The sequence below is a fragment of the Xenopus tropicalis genome, chromosome 3 (assembly GCF_000004195.4).
Source record: "Xenopus tropicalis strain Nigerian chromosome 3, UCB_Xtro_10.0, whole genome shotgun sequence".
Taxonomy (NCBI): domain Eukaryota; kingdom Metazoa; phylum Chordata; class Amphibia; order Anura; family Pipidae; genus Xenopus; species Xenopus tropicalis.
Genome location: NC_030679.2, coordinates 77,798,696 through 77,817,501, shown reverse-complemented (window position 1 = coordinate 77,817,501; position 18,806 = coordinate 77,798,696). Strand labels below are relative to the sequence as shown.

The 18,806-nt window shown below is 38.7% G+C and overlaps 1 protein-coding gene across 1 annotated transcript; it reads left to right on the top strand.

Annotated features, from left to right (window-relative positions):
- Positions 1-3,297: 3,297 nt before the first annotated feature.
- psmc2 (proteasome 26S subunit, ATPase 2) lies at positions 3,298-18,736 on the top strand. The gene is given in 12 exon segments (NM_203824.1): positions 3,298-3,381; positions 4,379-4,416; positions 7,863-7,944; positions 8,390-8,489; positions 9,434-9,565; positions 12,836-12,908; positions 13,300-13,395; positions 13,866-14,030; positions 14,273-14,360; positions 16,339-16,541; positions 18,309-18,405; positions 18,497-18,736. Coding segments are annotated over 12 exon segments (1,302 nt in total). The 5' UTR covers positions 3,298-3,311; the 3' UTR covers positions 18,655-18,736.
- The last annotated feature ends 70 nt before the right edge of the window (positions 18,737-18,806 follow it).

Below are 18,806 nucleotides of genomic sequence, written 5' to 3'. Positions count from 1 at the left end.
ATACACATAAGATGTGAATATACTGTAAATTATACCCTTATAGATGGTGCTAAGTAATGCCATAAGTTAATAATCAGTGTTCAGTGATGTATTTTCTTTTACATGACTTATGGTGATTTATTCTTATATTTTATGATAGGAAGCATATTATTCACTATATTATTACAATGGGTTATGTAATAAACATAAACATAAATTTACTGGTTGAAGAAAGTTTGCCAGCGCTTAGTTTGCCTTTAAAAATAATTTTTACAAAAAATGAGGTGTTAGTACCACACTTTGGCCAAAATATGTAAGCTCACGTGCCACGTTAAGGCCTCTCATTGTACATGAGTCCTACACTGTCTAATGACTTTGAGTCTGTGATGCAATTAAAATAAAGTCCCCCAACAAACAATGTGACTGAGTAGTAAGACCTATTGCACCTACCTTTAGCTCAAAAAGGCTCTAGTGGAAAAGCAGGGAGCTTTTAAGCCCCAACTCATTAGCACACACATGAAAGTGATTCATTGGTTTAAAGGCTACATAGCAGCTAGAAGCAAAATTTGGCTACAATTTGTACACAAAACACAGAAAGAAATCGCCAGCGCTCGGTCTAACCCACGCTGTAGCGTTGACCAGCTGCTAGAAACACACTATTGTGCCAGCGCTCGGTCTAACCCACAATCTGGAGTTGACCAGCTGCTATAAACGATAAAAAGCCATTAATTATACACAAAGAGAAAGAAAGTTTGCCAGCGCTTAGTTTGCCTTTAAAAATAATTTTTCCAAAAAATGAGGTGTTAGTACCACACTTTGGCCAAAATATGTAAGCTCACGTGCCACGTCAAGGCCCCTCATTGTACGTGAGTCCTACACTGTCTAATGACTTTGAGTCTGAGATGCAATTAAAATAAAGTCCCCCAGCAAACAATGTGACTGAGTAGTAAGACCTATTGCACCTACCTTTAGCTCAAAAAGGCTCTAGTGGAAAAGCAGGGAGCTTTTAAGCTGGTTAGCTCTTTGAAAACACTCTTCTGTTTGGTTGCTAGTAATCACACTACAAGGCAAAAGCAGCATAAAGTATATCTATACAAAATCATTTTGCAAGATATATGGAAGAACCTCTGATGAAAAGAGCGTGAACCTGATGACGGTCACGAATCATATGGAGCCGTGAGTGCTTTCAATGGGCAGGATATATATATATATATACAGTGGCTTGCAAAAGTATTTGGCCCCCTTAAACTTTTCCACATTTTGTCACATTACAGCCACAAACATGAATCAATTTTATTGGAATTCCACGTGAAAGACCAATACAAAGTGGTGTACACGTGAGAAGTGGAAGGAAAATCATACATGATTCCAAACATTTTTTACAAATAAATAACTGCAAAGTGGGGTGTGCGTAATTATTCAGCTCCCTTTGGTCTGAGTGCAGTCAGTTGCCCATAGACATTGCCTGATGAGTGCTAATGACTAAATAGAGTGCAACTGTGTGTAATCTAATGTCAGTACAAATACAGCTGCTCTGTGACGGAATGGCCCAGTCACAGTCCAGATCTAGATCCAATGGAGAATCTGTGGCAAGATCTGAAAACTGCTGTTCACAAACGCTGTCCATCTAATCTGACTGAGCTGGAGCTGTTTTGCAAAGAAGAATGGGCAAGGATTTCAGTCTGTAGATGTGCAAAGCTGGTACCATAAAAGCCTGGCAGCTGTAATTGCAGCAAAAGGGGGTTCTACAAAGTAGTGACTCAGGGGGCTGAATAATTACGCACACCCCACTTTGCAGTTATTTATTTGTAAAAAATGTTTGGAATCATGTATGATTTTCCTTCCACTTCTCACGTGTACACCACTTTGTATTGGTCTTTCACGTGGAATTCCAATAAAATTGATTCATGTTTGTGGCTGTAATGTGACAAAATGTGGAAAAGTTCAAGGGGGCCGAATACTTTTGCAAGCCACTGTATATACTATTATAATTTCCAAATATCTACTATTGATGCCGATACATAAGTGCTTTGTGTATAGGGCCTAATTATGCATTACTGCTTGCTTTTAGCCGTCTTAAATGAGCGTTTCAGTGTAAAAATGAAAATGGGCATAATACATAGACCGCAAAATAAAAATAGTTTTCAATATAGTTAGGCAAAAATGTAATCTATAAAGGCTGTCTTCATTCTCCCAAATCCTGGAGCTGGCACATGCACAGTAGGGTAAAAAATGCAGACTTTCTTGTTAAAGTATGATTTTTCTCTTCATTGTGCATGCACAAGCAGCACGAAGACAGAAGAAAAAAGAGAACTGCTATCATGCAGCTACCCCAGGCTGGTGGAGTTTTCTCCTAACAAGAGCACCAGCCCGGGGTACAAGGTCAGTGATTACAATCACTGGGGGGCGCCTAATATTTTCGCACCCCCCCCCCAATGTTTGTACCTTTCCTTCTACTAATTTGTATTTTTATATACTAAAGCTAATAACTGATGACGTTTTGGATATATTTAAACTGGAGTCTCAGATGTTTGATAATAACATATAATAACATAATCTTGATTTTAAGGTTATTTTTAAGCCTTTGTAGTCACAACTGATAAAACATTTTGAATATGATTTGGTATGTTTTATGCCAATTACGGTTTAATTGCAAACCACCCTCTACCATTTACGTGGCTGCCTGCCTGCTCGTGGCCCCGCTCCCTGGTCCAGCAGTATAGAATAGAATGGTGGTAACCCTAACAACCATAATCATTTTAAGGGAGGTACTTTATTAGCCTGCAGTTCAATAAACAGATTTGTTTTAATATTGAAGTACAGTGTGTTTAAACGTTAATATTGTTTTGAGACCTAAAGTCAGTCCATTTTTCGGTACAGGTTTAAAAGTTATAGTATTGGGACTGGCAGATTCAATTCACTTTTCGTAACTATTAAAGGTCATAGCAGACTCAGACCTGTAAAAATATTCCAAATAAATTACATTTGAGTCAACTTCGTGCTACAAATTATAAATATATGCCAAGTCAGTGCAGTTAAGTATCATGGAAGAAAATGCTTTTTTTTAATGTTCATTTATTTAAAGAAAGTATTCAGTAACCGAGAAAATGGCCGCGCCACCATGTTTAGGCGACTTTAAGCCCAAGCACATTCCTTTCCGCTACGATTGCAAGTCCGGAATATAATAAAGCACTTCCGGGGCACTCGCGCATCGCTAATGACGTAACTCTGGTTCCTCTTCTCGCCGGAAGTACAAGGTTCTTGCTGTGTAATAACCGGCAGGTTCGGAATTGTTTCGCTCTGACAGTTCTTGTGCTTTGTGGATAGACATCATGCCTGACTATCTAGGAGCGGACCAGCGGAAGACAAAAGAAGAAGAAAAGGAGGACAAACCTATCAGATGTTGGTTACATTTTATAGTCGATATAAGGGATCACAGACAAAAGCATTACATACTTTAGCAGGGATCTGTTTACTCATCAGCTGTAGAGATGCAGTTTGGAGATCCCGTGTGGCTTGTGTCAGAGCTTGGAGGCTGTTGTAGTGCTCTAATGCAGCTATAGTCAGGGATTAGACTGCATACTGCGCACTGTGTATTTATTTACAAAAGAATTACTTTCTCTTTGTAGAGATTTCAAATTGATATGGGTTTCTGCACTGGCAGATTTCTCCAGTTTTGGTAAATGAACTCTAGTGTAGCTGAACTTCAGCTTCATGTAGTTAGAGGTTTCCTTTCTCTTCATAACAGGGCATAGGGGAAGTGGGAAAGTTTCCTTATTTCTTTCATTTCTATTAAAAAGGGCCACATTGGAAGTCGCCCTTGTAGACATTATCAGCACAGTGCTAGAACAATTACAATTCCGAGCCATATATGTAAGAATATTTTGGGAAAAAAAATCCTGTATTCTTGTCTCTTACATTTCTTTAGAGCAGTAATCCCCAACCAGTGGTTTTGAGCAACATGTTGCTCCCCAACCCCTTGGATGTTGCTCCCAGGGGCCTCAAAGTAGGTGATTATTTTTGAATTCCTGGCTTGAAGGCAAGTTTTGGTTGCATAAAACCCAATGTAAAGCCAAACAGAGCCTTCTGTAGGCTGCCAGTCCACATAGGGGCTACCAAATAGCCAATTATAGCTCTTATTTGCACCCCCATTAACTTTTTTCATACTTGTGTTGCTCCCCAACACTTTTTCCATTTGAATGTGGCTCACAGGTATAAAAGGTTGGGGATCCCTGCTTTAGAGCAAAAAGCTTCTATCAATTACGTACAATAAGACTTGTGCCGGATGGGGAATTTTTAAGAGAAAAGTGGGGAACTAGTCACAAATAGTTACATTTACTCATGTAAAGGTGTGACTGATATTAATCAGCATATATTCTGTTGTTATTTTTTATTTCAGCTCTTGATGAAGGAGATATTGCATTGCTGAAAACCTATGTAAGTTAAACAGCTTGTCTTGTATTTCATATCATTGTCAGAATCAAATTCTGAGAGTTCACAGTTTAATAGCCATATTTCAAAGTCACTTTCAATTGAATAGAGATTAGCGATATATTTTTTTCTTTAAGTTTCTCTTTATTGAGTTTTCAGTTGGGAGGGGGGAGAAAGAGATTTGAGGGAATGGGAGGAGATACAATGAAAATGAAACAAAACAGTCTAAAGCAATTTGTCATTTGTTACATTAAAATGCCAGTTACAGCAATGCACAGGTGGTTAATGAAGAATACAGATACTGGGAGTATCAAACAGAGAGTGTAACAGGAGTTACTGCTGTCTAGTATTTAGGGGGTACATTCTGGGTGCACTTCTAGCTGAGGGACCATTCTTTTTTAAATTTGGTTGGGCATCCTCTAGCTTCATATGTCAGTTTGATCTTTGCTAACACACTGTTTATTAGAGTTTGGCAGTGTGAAATTGTGGGGGCTTGTATGTAGAAGAGTGGTAATATTTACTTGCGGAGGACTGTGGCTAGCTCTTATTTGACTCTTTGCAGCCTTGGCAGAGCACTCCGCTCAGTGTAGTTGAATGTTGTGGAATGAATTGTTCAACTGTGAGCTAGTCCTAATAGCTCAACATGTGTTTCTAACCTCACTCCAGTGGTCTAATGTTTGGAAGGCACTTAGGAATTGTCCTAAATTCTAATCCTGCAAAAAAGCCTTAGATTCTACTGAACCCTGAACTGAATTTAAGATCCAGTGCATCCCTGCTTGGGATGAGTTGTGTTCTAGAGCCTACTCGAGTATAAGCTGAGTTTTTCAGCACCAAAAATATGCTGAAAAGGTCACCCTCGGCTTATACTCGAGTAGTAAGCCGAGGGGGTGTGCGCGCACGTGTGTCCCCGGGTGGGGGGTTTTGGGGGTGCGCGCAATGAATGCCAAATCCACCGGCACTTCAACGCAGCTCAAAGAAATGGAGAGAGTATATGTCGAGGAAACCTAAAGACATTAAAGGTACAGCCCTAGGACATACTCATATGGGTGTTGTAAGCAAAGTAACATGTACAGCTGTGTCTTGCTGTTGGGCTTTATATACTTTTACACTATACACCTGTATTTTCTATTTTGTCAGCAACTTGAAAAGCTTTTATTTTGTATAAGTTTGTCTAGTAGCTTACACCATAACGTCATGTTTATTTAGATCTCACTTTCTTTACAAGATTTTCATTTTGCACTCACTTGCTAATCCGATTCTTACAGGACTACTCTCCTATATAAATACATGTCTACTGGGGCACTACTTAAAGCAATCCACAAGACATAGGAAAGAACAGAGCTCCCACACCTGAAGTACCAAACTAATAGACCCCAGATAAACCCTTCTATGTCAGCTGAAATGCACAGTAGCTTTTAATGACTTTTATGTCTTGCGTTTGGTGATCTAGCAGGAACAGTACCATGCGCGATACTATGCAAAGGGCTTTTTGGCAGGAGTGGGTGCTCTAGTCCACAAGCGCAACGAATGCCTGTGAGTCTTTATACAATGGGACGCGCACACAGCACAAGGCAAGGGGGGGCAAAGGGTCCTCCATCAACCTTTCCCTAATCACCTTTCCCTAATCTGCAGCTGCCAACATGATATATTTATGAAGAGTTCACAGGGAGTCACGCTGGGTGTCCTTTTATTATTTATTTGATTATTGAAACTTAGCAATAGCTGCTGCATTTCCCATCCTAGGCTTATACTCGAGTCAATTTTTCCAGTTTTCTTAGGTAAAATTAGGTACCTCGGCTTATATTCGGATCGGCTTATACTCGAGTATATACGGTACTTTTGGACAGAGCACATGCACGAACATATAGCGGTGTTTACAAGTTTGTGAACCGAATTCTAATTAGCATATGCTAATTAGGTTTTGCAAGGGTTAAATGTCGCTGTACGCGCAGTGTGTGGCCAAATATTTTCAACTTCTGTGTTTATTTGACAAAATGTCACATGATTTTTATGATTCGATTTGGCCAGGAGTGTGGATTCGTCCAAATCTGAATCCTATAAAAAAAAAAGCGAAATCCTTAACCGAATCCTGGATTCAGTGCATCCCTAGTTTCCTCATTTGAACTACTTGCTTTAGGTTTCCACAACATTTTAATTGGATTAAGGTCAGGACTTTGACTTGGCCATTCCAGAACATTCACTTTATTCTTCTTCAACCATTCTTTGGTAGAACAACTTGTGCCTTGACATTTTCCTTTAGAATTCTCTGGTATAATTCAGAATTCATTGTTCCATCAATGATGGCAAGCCGTCCAGGCCCAGATGCAGCAAAACCAGAACTCTCCCACCAGCATGTTTCACAGAAGGGATAAGGTTCTTATGCTGGAATGCAGTGTTTTTCTTTGACCAAATGTAACACTCCTCATTTTAACAGTTTTGTTTTGGCTTCATCCGTCCACAAAACATTCTTCCAGTATCCTTCTTGTTTGTTCATATGATCTTAAGCAAACTATAGATGGTCAGCAATATTTTTGGGGAAATGCAATGGCTTTCTCCTTACTACCCTGCCATACGCACCATTGCTGTTCAGCATTCTCCTGATGGTGGACTCATGAACATCAGCATTCACCAATCTGAGACAGGCCTTCAGTTGCTTAAAAGTTACCCTGGTTACCTTTGTAGCCTCTCAGACTATTATATACCTTGCAATTGGAGTTATCTTTGATGGTTGACTACTTCTGGGTAGGGTAACCACGGTCTTGTATTTTCTTCATTTGTACACAATCTGTCTGGCTGTTGATTGGTGGAGTCCAAACTCTTTAGAAACAGTCTTCTTACCTTTTCCAGCTTTATGGGCATCAGCAACTCTTTTTCTGAGGTCCTCAGACACCTCCTTTGTTCGAGCCATGATACACATCCACAAATGTGTTGTTTGTGTGATAAGACTGTGCTGGATCCCTGTTCTTTAATAAATCAGGGTCTCTCATTCACACCTGATTGTCATCCCATTGACTAAAAACACCAGACTCTGATTTCACCTTCAAATTATATGATAATCCTAAGGATTCACTTACTTTTGTCACACGCAGATATGTTATTGGATGATTTTTTTTTAATAAATACATGACCAAATTTAATAATTTGTGACAGGTTGAGAAGGGACAGTCAGGTTGGCAAAACTATCCGGTTTAGGAACTTCAAGTAACAGTTACGTACAAATGCAGCCCTATCAGCAAAAAATAATCAACATGATTTATAGGTAACTTAATGTACATTAATATTTTGTAGAGTAGTTTTCTCGTGTCAGCGATGGAGGTTTGGGCAGCAGCACTGCTGAAAATTCTTTGTTAAAGTGTGTGAATGGCAGGAAATCAGATCCTATGAAAGGCACAGTCTTGTGGCTTGGTTTATGTGTGTTTATTAAGGCCTTAATATGAGAACTTCTATCACAGGGACAAAGCACTTATTCAAGGCAGATCAAGCAGGTAGAGGATGACATACAGCAACTGCTTAAGAAAATAAATGAGCTTACAGGTAAGTTTTAATTGAATTATAACATTTAAAAAATGCTTGTTTATCTCAATGCAAGTTTAATAATTGGAACTGCAGATAAAAGTGTAAATTACAAGAATTGCTCAGTTCTTCTGCATTTTGGCTTAATGGGGTAGTACTTTTCAACATGAGTTCAATGAATAGGGTTTATGCTGAACATACTGTTTGCCTATTGTTTTAATCAAAAAATCTTGATCTAAACAGGGCACAAAAATGAAATCTACACCATGTTTGGTACTTGCGAGGTAGATAGTTGCAATGTGAGTTTTATTGAACTCATTTTGAACAAGAGGCTATACTGCCTCCTAAAACAAGGCAGGGAACTTTTTATTTGTTGTCTGTCTTTGCAACGAACTTGTCATTTCTCCTGTGCACTTGCATGATAGCCCTTACTTGTTTAACTGCATGGCCATTTTCTCATTTTCAGGTATTAAGGAGTCTGATACAGGACTTGCTCCTCCAGCACTGTGGGATTTGGCTGCAGATAAACAGACACTTCAGAGCGAGCAACCACTTCAAGTGGCAAGGTACTGATATTTATAATGTATACTGAATTACCTTTGGTAATGACAGCCGTGCATTCAGGTTTGTAGGGCAACAATATTTTAATCACGTCTTGTGCATTTTCTAGCAGTTATGTGATTCAAATTTTTACTGGTGGCAGTTCATACTGACACCATTGGAAAGGTATTTTTGGATGTTTTGGCAGAAGAAGGAGTTTAAGCATGGGCAACAAAACTTTTTCTGTTATTTTCCTGGAATGTTTTCATACCTACCACAAACTTTTTTTTCTGCTATTTTCATTTCTGACTTTTGTTTTCCAATTTTTACTTCTCACTTTTGTTCCCCTATTTTCAAACTTTTTGTCCTTTTGAATAGTGATGAGCAAATTTTTTTCACTAGGCATGGGTTTGCTGCAAAAAACAATTTGCAGAGACAAAAAAATTTCCATAAAAATGTCACTGAGACAAGAAAAGTCCACAAAAAAGAATGCCTATTGACTTTAATGCATTTGGAGTAAGAAAAAGAAAGTTGTACATGTAAAAATTGTCTCTTTTTTTTTTTACCTGCTCTCTTTATGATTCCTTTTCTCTTTCTACTTCAACCTTCACTTCTCATGCTCCATATGTCTTCCTTAACAGACCTCATCCCTAAGTACTTTCATACCACTTTCTCCCTGTCCTTAAGACCCATGTTAATTTGAAATATAAAAGCACCTTTTTCCTGAGTGTGGAATCTTTGCTGATACTGTTCTGTTCTCCACTAAGTCTAATGACATTTATTTTATATTAACTTTTAAATTCACAGCACTCCATTTGTTTTTGACCTTTCTGCTATATAGTAAATGCTGATGCAGGATGAAAGCTTTTTTTCCTCCAAATAATCATACATTTTATCTATAATATGGATTTGCAACAGTTGCCTAAAGTAACTTGTTTAACCCTTGCAAATTGTTTTGTTTTTTTTCTAGATGTACAAAAATAATAAATGCAGACTCAGAGGACCCAAAATACATTATTAATGTAAAACAGTTCGCTAAGTTTGTGGTAGACCTCAGTGATCAAGTTGCTCCTACTGACATTGAAGAGGGTATGAGAGTCGGGTAAGAAACAAACTATTTACTAAATATAGAATTCTACCTACCTGTTCTAGAAACAACACAAGAACAGCACAATAAATAAATATAGTCACAGTATGATGGTGAATTAAAAAATTTGATTGTTCACAGATATTCAAGTGCCAATTTCGTACTTTGCTTGCTTAGTATATATTTATAAAAGAAACAAAAGGAGCACTCCCTACAAACTGCAAACTGCCCCAGGTGCTGGTCAAAAATTTATGTAAATGATGAACAGAATGCCGCACACAGGGACTTAAAAAAGAACAAAAAATCTTAATTAATCCAACGTTTCGAACAAACATAAACATGTATATGTATAAAAAAAAATAAAGAATCTTGGGAAAGGTCCTAATATGTTACCTAAATGTTGAAGTGCTGAGTCCTTTTGGTTTCCTATACTTTATAAGACTGCACGTGGCACCCAGGCAATTTTCTGTTTTTGGTGTGTGCCCTCCCTCTATTATGGTGTGTGTGTGTGTATATATATATATATATATATATATTTATATATATATATATATATATATATATATATATATATATATATAAATTACTTTTTTATTTTTATGTTTACCTTTACTTTGATATTTCTTTCTGTTCAGCTTTTTTGTTGTTGGTATTTGATGTCCCCGTACAGTGATGTAAGATGACGTCACCCCCACTCCTTCCTGCCACAGAATGTATTTTAAGGCACTGTGTTTTATTATTCACTTTGGAAAAGGCTAGTGTGTTAGCAGAAACATCAGTCTGCTTGTTTCTTCATGAATCCTGTGGATACAGTCAATAGTAGCAGGCACTCACGTGTAATCCCTTTTACTGATGGCCTGGGTGCAGCCCAAAGGATGAAGCATTCAATATGTAAGATCCGCACATCACAGGGCTTAAAGGTGATAAAGAAAACTTTATTTGGAGGCTGACATTTCGGCCTACACAAGGGCCTTTTTCAAAGTGCACAAACAAACAAAACAGAACCTGATAAACATACCGTGGCAGGAAAAAAATGGGATTGATATTGTGACATCATGTTACCACATTAACATAACAATAAATGTAAAAGAAAAAAAAGGAACACTGATAAAGGTATAGGTATTGGTATAGATAAGGTATAAGGTGAGAATAAAAATATAAATGACAAGCAATAAGGGTAAGTTTAAGGAGAGTATAATAAGGAAAAATATTTGGTAACTCAGTCTCAAAATTACTATAGTACATTGATGGGGGGGGGGGGGGAAACTTAGAACAAACAAGGTGGCATTGAATTAGTAAAATTATAGAGCCAGATATAAAGTTATCCTATTTTATAACTTTATATCTGACTCTATAATTTTACTAAAAATAATTTTACTACTCCCACCCATTTATTATAGTAACTGTACACCTTTCTCTATGTTTTGGTTAATTCAGTGTTTTTTGAGAAGACAATGTCTGCTAATGTGCTTTATTATTATGACTACGTCTTTTGATAACCAGTTTCTTTTCCATATATATGACTGTCTCCTTTAGGCGATCACTTACTCTCTTACTCCATGTTACTCCATGTTACTTCTTGTTATTCCGATAATTGTCCTCACAATCTCTCTCTCTCCCCCTTTTTCCTACTTGATGGAGATCTGGCTAATTTTCTAAAAAAAAAAAATTTAATTTAATACACTCCCTTCATGCGCTTATTTAAGACCCTCTAATATAGAGACATACGGACGCTTTTGTTAATACCTTACTACATGGGGAGAGCACAATTGGATGGGCTTTATGGTCATACTTCCCTGATCAGAAACATATCAGTGGACCGACGTGACCCAGTATCCCACTCTCCTCTGTGCTATTCCGGGTACATGATGAGTGACAAACCACACTGGAGACCTGGATGTAAGAGACTTATAAATTATTAATGATTTGGTACTGCCCCGCATGTCACTGGACAGACTGGACAGCATTATAAGATCCTTTTATGGAGTAATGCTTATTTTCCCTGAGATGTGCTGCTGGAATCTGTAGTCCCTACCTTTGCCATTCAATGACTGTTCTTCAGCGGTCCGGTTGCGCAATATGGAGTTCGGCTTCTTCTATTGTTTGCAGGTCTCCATAAATGTCACTTTGGTTCTTGTTTCAGTGTTCTTACGGTTTTAAATATAAGGTTGCAGAATCTTCTTTATGTGCCCTTTTCTGTCTTCTATGTATCTTTTTCTGTCTGGCGCTTTAGTTATTGCTAGACTGTACCGCTTTGTTCTTGGACACTTTCTGTGCTATTATTTGAGACTGAGTTACAACTTATTTTTCCTTATTATACTCTCTTTATACTTAACCTTATTGCTTGTCATTTATATTTTTATTCTCACCTTATACTTACCTTTATCATTTTTCCTTTTTACGTTTTATTGACCCTGTGTAATTTCACATATGTTAATGTGGTAACATTAATGATATCACTCCCACTTTTTTCCCGACACAGTATGTTCATCAGGTTCTGTTTTGTTTGTTTGTGCACTTTGAAAAAGGCCTTTGTGTAGGCCGAAATGTCAGCCTCCAAATAAGCCCTGTGATGTGCAGATCTTTATTACATATTGTATGTATGCAAACAAATGGTTATAACGCACTCCCAATATAGGGAAAAGGCCCAGGTGCATCCAAGAGAAATGAACATCCCCTCTGCCTATAAATGCTGTTCTGCTTGGTTTAAATGAGGACTTAACCCAAGAAATGAATATGGCTACATTTTTTTTTAAATTTTATATACCAAGCCTAAACAGTCTTAAGGCTCAGCATCTGTAGTAGTAATGATCCAGGTCTTCACGGTTGTCACAGGAGCTCCCCAGCTTGGACTTTGTTAAAAGTGCCAGTGACACTCACATGCTCAGTATGCTCTGGGCAGCTGTTGGGAAGCTAAGCTTAGGGGTTGTTTCACTGGTTTTGAGCTGCCATTTACTAATAATCTAAAATAATTATCAACCAGCCTTATATTGTGACAGTTATATTCTATCTATACAGTATATAGTGTGTTGGCCCTTAAGCTCAGTAACTGACAGCAGCACAGAGCATGTGCAGTGAATCAGCAGGACAGAAGATGGGGGCATCTTTGGAGGCACAAAGGGCTGTTCTTGTCTTGGGCTGGTACAGAAACCCAAAACATACTCCTTGTTCTACATGAATGTGCTTGTCCTATTTAGGCTTCCCCTGCTTTAGTTTTATACTACTTTCTGTTTTCTTTTGGTGGCATTTTACTGAACTATGCTATATTTCTTTGTTTGCACACAGTGTTGACAGGAACAAATACCAGATTCATATCCCTCTTCCTCCAAAGATTGATCCCACTGTAACAATGATGCAGGTAATGTTTATCAGCAGTATATATGGCTTACCACAAAATGCACATTCGTAAATGGTTTTCTTTACAGTCTGTGTAGTTCCTGCAAGAGCATCATCATATTAGGTTTTTGTCCTTTAATTGCATATCTTGATCCCAGTAAACTGTGCTTGTGATTAAAAACTTTGGGGGTTTAGAAAACTACCCCTTGATTGCCAGGTCTATTTTTGCTTCAAGCGCTGTTATAAGCTTATTATATTTATGTAGCCAGCTACTTGTCGTGGCTACAAAATAGACAATACTGATAATTGTCTCTAAATGTGTTTTATAGTGGTGTCAGAACCCTTAATGGATAAATGTGGCTGTGAGTGTTGAAAACAATAGACTGAATCATTTTTTTTCCTTATTTTCATAGGTAGAGGAGAAACCTGATGTAACATACAGTGATGTTGGAGGCTGCAAGGAACAAATAGAAAAATTGCGAGAAGTTGTGGAAACACCACTGCTTCATGTAAGTGCTGCTGGACCATTGTACAGTAGTACATATATTGCTAATGCGGCATAATTCATTTTCCAAGTATCCCCTGTGCCACCCTGTGCAGGCAGGTACTGCTGCAGCCCAGCTTGATGCAGGGGGAATCTTTGGAATTAAATGGAAACATGGAGGTGCAGAATCTTAGAAATACGGCCCCATGGTGGTTCATTCGTACATTTATATGTTTAGCACCCTTAAATCAGATACAGATATTTCAAGCAACAGTGCAGGAAATGTTAAAGGGAAAAATTCCAGCTTTACAACAAGTTTATTGAGTTAGGTTTATGTTAAACATACAGAACTAAGTCAGAGGAATCATGTCCGTGTTATTTTTGGTAGGTCAGATAGTGTAAAAAGTGTTAGGCACTGTATGGGATTATGTTAAGAGTATATTTTTCCCTTTAATGAGCTGTTCAGATAAAGGGTAATACTGGTTTGTCTTTTAGCCGGAGAGGTTTGTTAACCTTGGTATTGAGCCTCCCAAAGGAGTACTGCTGTTTGGACCTCCTGGAACTGGCAAAACGTTGTGCGCACGTGCTGTAGCCAACAGAACAGATGCCTGCTTCATCCGAGTCATTGGATCTGAGCTTGTGCAGAAATACGTGGGAGAGGTAAACGCTGAAAATAAAGTGTTTTTTATTGGTACACCTTGACTTGGTACTGCATAAACGATTGTGACAGTATTTATTTAAAAGAGCACAATTTATTAGCATGTTACCAGTCTGCACCCCCCGTCCCTTTCCAGTAATAACCATGGAACTATTGAATGGAAAACTATTGCATCAAAGAGATGACAGAATGAGAACCTGTGTATTATATTTCTTATTTTATTATCATTTTTTTATCCCTGCAGGGAGCCCGTATGGTGCGTGAGCTATTTGAGATGGCCAGAACCAAAAAAGCATGTCTTATTTTCTTTGATGAAATTGATGCCATTGGTGGTATGTTAAAAAGAATTTGTCATTCTTTACTAGCTGCCAGAGTGCCAGGGGCCTCTCTGCTCCTGTGTCTGCTGGCAAGTATTGTCATATATCAAGAGAGCTGGAGCTTGAAGTCTAAGGATTCATCAACAGGGCCAATGCTCCCATAGAGCTCAGTAGTTTTATTGAACACATTATGCTCTGGGTGTGCGTACATTTTATTAGTTCAGCCAAACGTACAACACTGACCAGTACAGCAGCTTCTAATACAAGTTCCTGTAAACACCGATATAAATGGTGCTTTTCAAATTCTTCTTTCATTTGGTTGTTTTGTAGGTTCCCTTTGTCTGTCCCTGGCATATTCTACTTTCAGTAGTAGCCTAGTTATAATGAGTTCAAAAAGGACCCTTTAAAAGTCTTACCTAAGTTCAAAGAAGTCAAAACAAGCCATAGAACCTAAGCCTGAATCCAGTAGAAACTGGCTCATTTTTACTCTACTATATGTGTGTCTTGTTTGGTTTATCTGGCAATATGCATTTATCCAGTAAAGTGCTGCTTGACTTTCTGGTGCTATATACATTTTGCACTGGAAGCAACATTTCTTGTTAATTGTACTTAATTTATGTATTAGTGCTGCACCTCTAGAAAACTTGCTGCTGTGGGGTGTGGCCAGTCATTTGGTAGCACATTAGAAGTGGTGGCTTAGAACAGGGGTTATGTCTTAAGATATTCTAGATGTGAGAGTGGTAAGAAGCAGGGACAGTAGGTACCACATGGTTTCTATGAACTGGATTATTTTCAGGTTAAATGGAAAATGTTTACTTTTAAAGGAGAAGGAAAGGCTAATAAAGAGTTAATCTCAAGCTGCAGGCATACCTTCAGTTGTCTCAATAGTGTCCTTAAAGGAGAAGGAAAGGCTAATAAAGAGTTAATCCCAAGCTGCAGGCATACCTTCAGTTGTCTCAATAGTGCCCTTAAAGGAGAAGGAAAGGTTAATAAAGAGTTAATCCCAAGCTGCAGGCATACCTTCAGTTGCCTCAATAGTCCCCTTAAGTCTCCCCATATTTCACCCCTTCAGAAGATCAGAAGTCAAACAGAAAAAAAAACACTGAGCTGGGTAGAGAAGATTCCCATAATGCATTGCTCCTCCAAGACATAGCGACTTGTTACTGCAGGCGGCGCAAGCGCAGAGGGCAGAAGCGTCCAGTTGCCATGGCGATGCAGCATCGCCGAGCTCTGTGACAAGCCGGAGGGGGAAGGGGGGGGGGCAGGGCAGGTGCTGCGAGCGGCTGCAGTTTGTGGAGCTTGGGAGGGGGGGTTATGGCAGGAGTGGGGGGGTTTGTGGAGCTGCAGAAACTTTGTGACAGGAGCGGGGAGCTGGCTTGTGCTTTTCAGCCCATACAGACATGCTGGACAAGATGGCGGTGCCATTCACTGAAACAAGTATGTAGGTTCTAGTAAGTGTATCTGTGTAAATCTTTCATTAGGCAAGCCAGGAATAAAGCGTTTTTACACAGCAATAGTAGTACTATTTAATAGTGTGCTTAATAGATTTTGCCTTTCCTTCTCCTTTAAGTCTCCCCATATTTCACCTGTTCAGATGATCAGAAGCCAAACAGGAAGAAAAAACGCTGAGCTGTGTAAAGAAGATTCCCATAATGCCTCGCTCCTCCACAGACACAGGGACCAAGTGAACATGCTCAGTTAGTCAGACTATTGAGTCAGCTTCCTGCTGATTGGCTTAGATCCAAATTCCTAAGGGGGGGGGGGAGTGAGTTCTTAGCATTCTTGAGGGAGTTCTTAGCATTCTTGAGGGAGTTCTTAGCATTCTTGAGGGAGGAGAGAGCAGAGAGCTGCGTGTCTGGCACATGAATTACAGACACAAGAAATCTTTTGACAGAGAAGTCAGTGCAGCATTACTGTGAGGGCTTATGGCTGTATTTACATAGACCTTTCTGATAAAGCTTACTAAGTTTTTACCTTTCCTTCTCCTTTAAAGGGGCTCGTTTTGATGATGGAGCTGGAGGTGATAACGAAGTCCAGCGCACTATGCTAGAACTTATCAACCAGTTGGACGGCTTTGATCCCAGAGGAAACATTAAAGTGTTAATGGCCACTAACAGACCAGACACTTTGGATCCTGCTCTTATGAGACCTGGAAGACTGGACAGAAAAATTGAATTTAGTTTGCCCGATCTGGAGGTAAAAAGAACTACTTTATCAGCATAAGCACATTCTATGTATTTACGCTTTATAGACCAACTTGCATCTTTAAAGACTGTACATCACTGCGTACCCTTGTGGCGCTTTATAAATAAAGTTGTACATACATACATACATACATACATACATACAAATACTGTCATGGGAAAACATGTTTTTTTTTCAAAAGGCATCAGTTAAGGCTGATGCCACACGAGGCGTAGGGCTGAAATTTTCGGCAAGCGGAAAAGCGCTTGCCGAAAATTCAGCCCTACGCCTGCTGCTTGTGCCTGCACCCGAATGAATGGGATACGCTCGGGTGCAGGCACATGTAGCCGATATACGCATGAAAACGCGAGACTTTGCATTCTCATCAGCCTAATAGAGAAGTCCAGTTACATGGGAGTAGGAGAAACAATAGGTTACCTGAAAGCAGTTCTAATGTGTAGCGCTGGCTCCTTCTGAAAGCTCAGACTCAGGCACAATGCACTGAGATGGCTGCCTACACACCAATATTACTGCTAAAAAAAATACATTTGCTGGTTTAAGAATAACATTTTAAATGGTAGAGTGAATTATTAGCTATGTAAATAGTGTAATTTCAAAATATAAAATGTATACTACAAAAATCATGAAAAAACCCTGTTAAGATTTGCTAGTTTTTCTTGCTAAGCTAAAAGTTGAAAAATGTGTTTATAAACACTGGTTTTAGTCGTTCTTGTTCACTGGCTGGTGAAAGAACTAAAGCCACTGTATTCCAAATAGCATTCATGTCTAATGTGTAAACCTGTGCCTTTTTTCCCAAAATTAGCCTGAGTGGCTGCCCCATGGCTACACAGTAGTTTATTTCTATGAATTATAGTATTGTTTTTGAAGCACACAGACACAATTTTTGTCAGTGCAAAGGTACATCACATCATAAAAATATATATATATATATTTTATTTTTTGTTACTGTGCCTTTCTGAATCTGCTAGTTGTACCTGAAGTAGATGACTGTATCGGTCTGTGCATTTGGGACCAACATTTATTTGTAAGCTCTGTAGGGCTGGTACAAACTAGTGATTATTTAGCAGAGTATTTATTGTTGTCCAAATCAGATTACATTTAATACAAAAGCCATGCTGTTTTTTTTAGAAACCAAGAAAAAGCATGTCAAGTCAGCCCTTAGGCATATTTGAAAATACCTGCATAATTTATTATGAAATCATGTTGTATAACTCAAACAACCCAAGCTAAGGAAGAGGGCTCTAGTATCAGCCATTAGATGGCACTGCAGATTACAAAGGAAGCTACTTGTGGTAGATCATTTAAGTAACCTAGGGAACAGTCTATAAACATTGTGCAGTGTGAACTTATAGCCATCTGCTCTCTCCTATTGACTTTCCACTGCTTTTCAAATATTAACATTACGTTCAGCCATGAAAAACGTGCTAAAATTCCAGTTAAAAAGGTTGCAAGATGAATACTTGGACAACTGGGGCATGTAGAAAAATACAGAAAATACAGAAGCTTGCAAGGACTACTTAGGTGCCCGCTTCAGGCATAGTAGCCTGAAGCGGGCACCTAAGTAGGCCCAAAAGCTTGCATAATGAATGTGCTTGGATTCTGGGGGTTCTGTTTTAGAACATATCACAGTTGTTGAGGCATAAGCTTCACTAGTATTATTGGCTGAAATCCTTCGGGGAGGAGCGGTCCATTTGGGGGTTGCAGGATTTTTGTTATCACTTTATATAGGGATAATTTTTTTTTTTTTTTGTAATCCAGGGCCGTACGCACATATTTAAGATTCATGCACGTTCTATGAGTGTCGAGAGAGATATAAGATTCGAACTTCTGGCTCGGCTATGTCCTAACAGTACAGGTATGACTTGCCTTGATTTTAGTGTTTGTGTGAAGTCTGCTCTTATACTGCGAGTCTGTTTACTTTAAATTACTTGGCCTTTTCTACATAGGAGCCGAAATTCGTAGCGTGTGCACAGAGGCTGGAATGTTCGCTATTCGAGCTCGCCGTAAAGTCGCAACTGAGAAAGATTTCTTAGAAGCTGTGAACAAGGTGATCAAGTCGTATGCAAAGTTCAGCGCTACCCCAAGATACATGACTTACAACTAATTCCAGCAGCTACTGTTTTTGGCACCATTATCTGTTATGTAGAACAATATTGTGTTGGAATATAAATAAATAGTAAAAACTATTTGTCACTTGTGCTTTTCATTCATTCCTCTATCACGTTGGGTTTTTTTTAACGTAGGGTAATAAGTGAC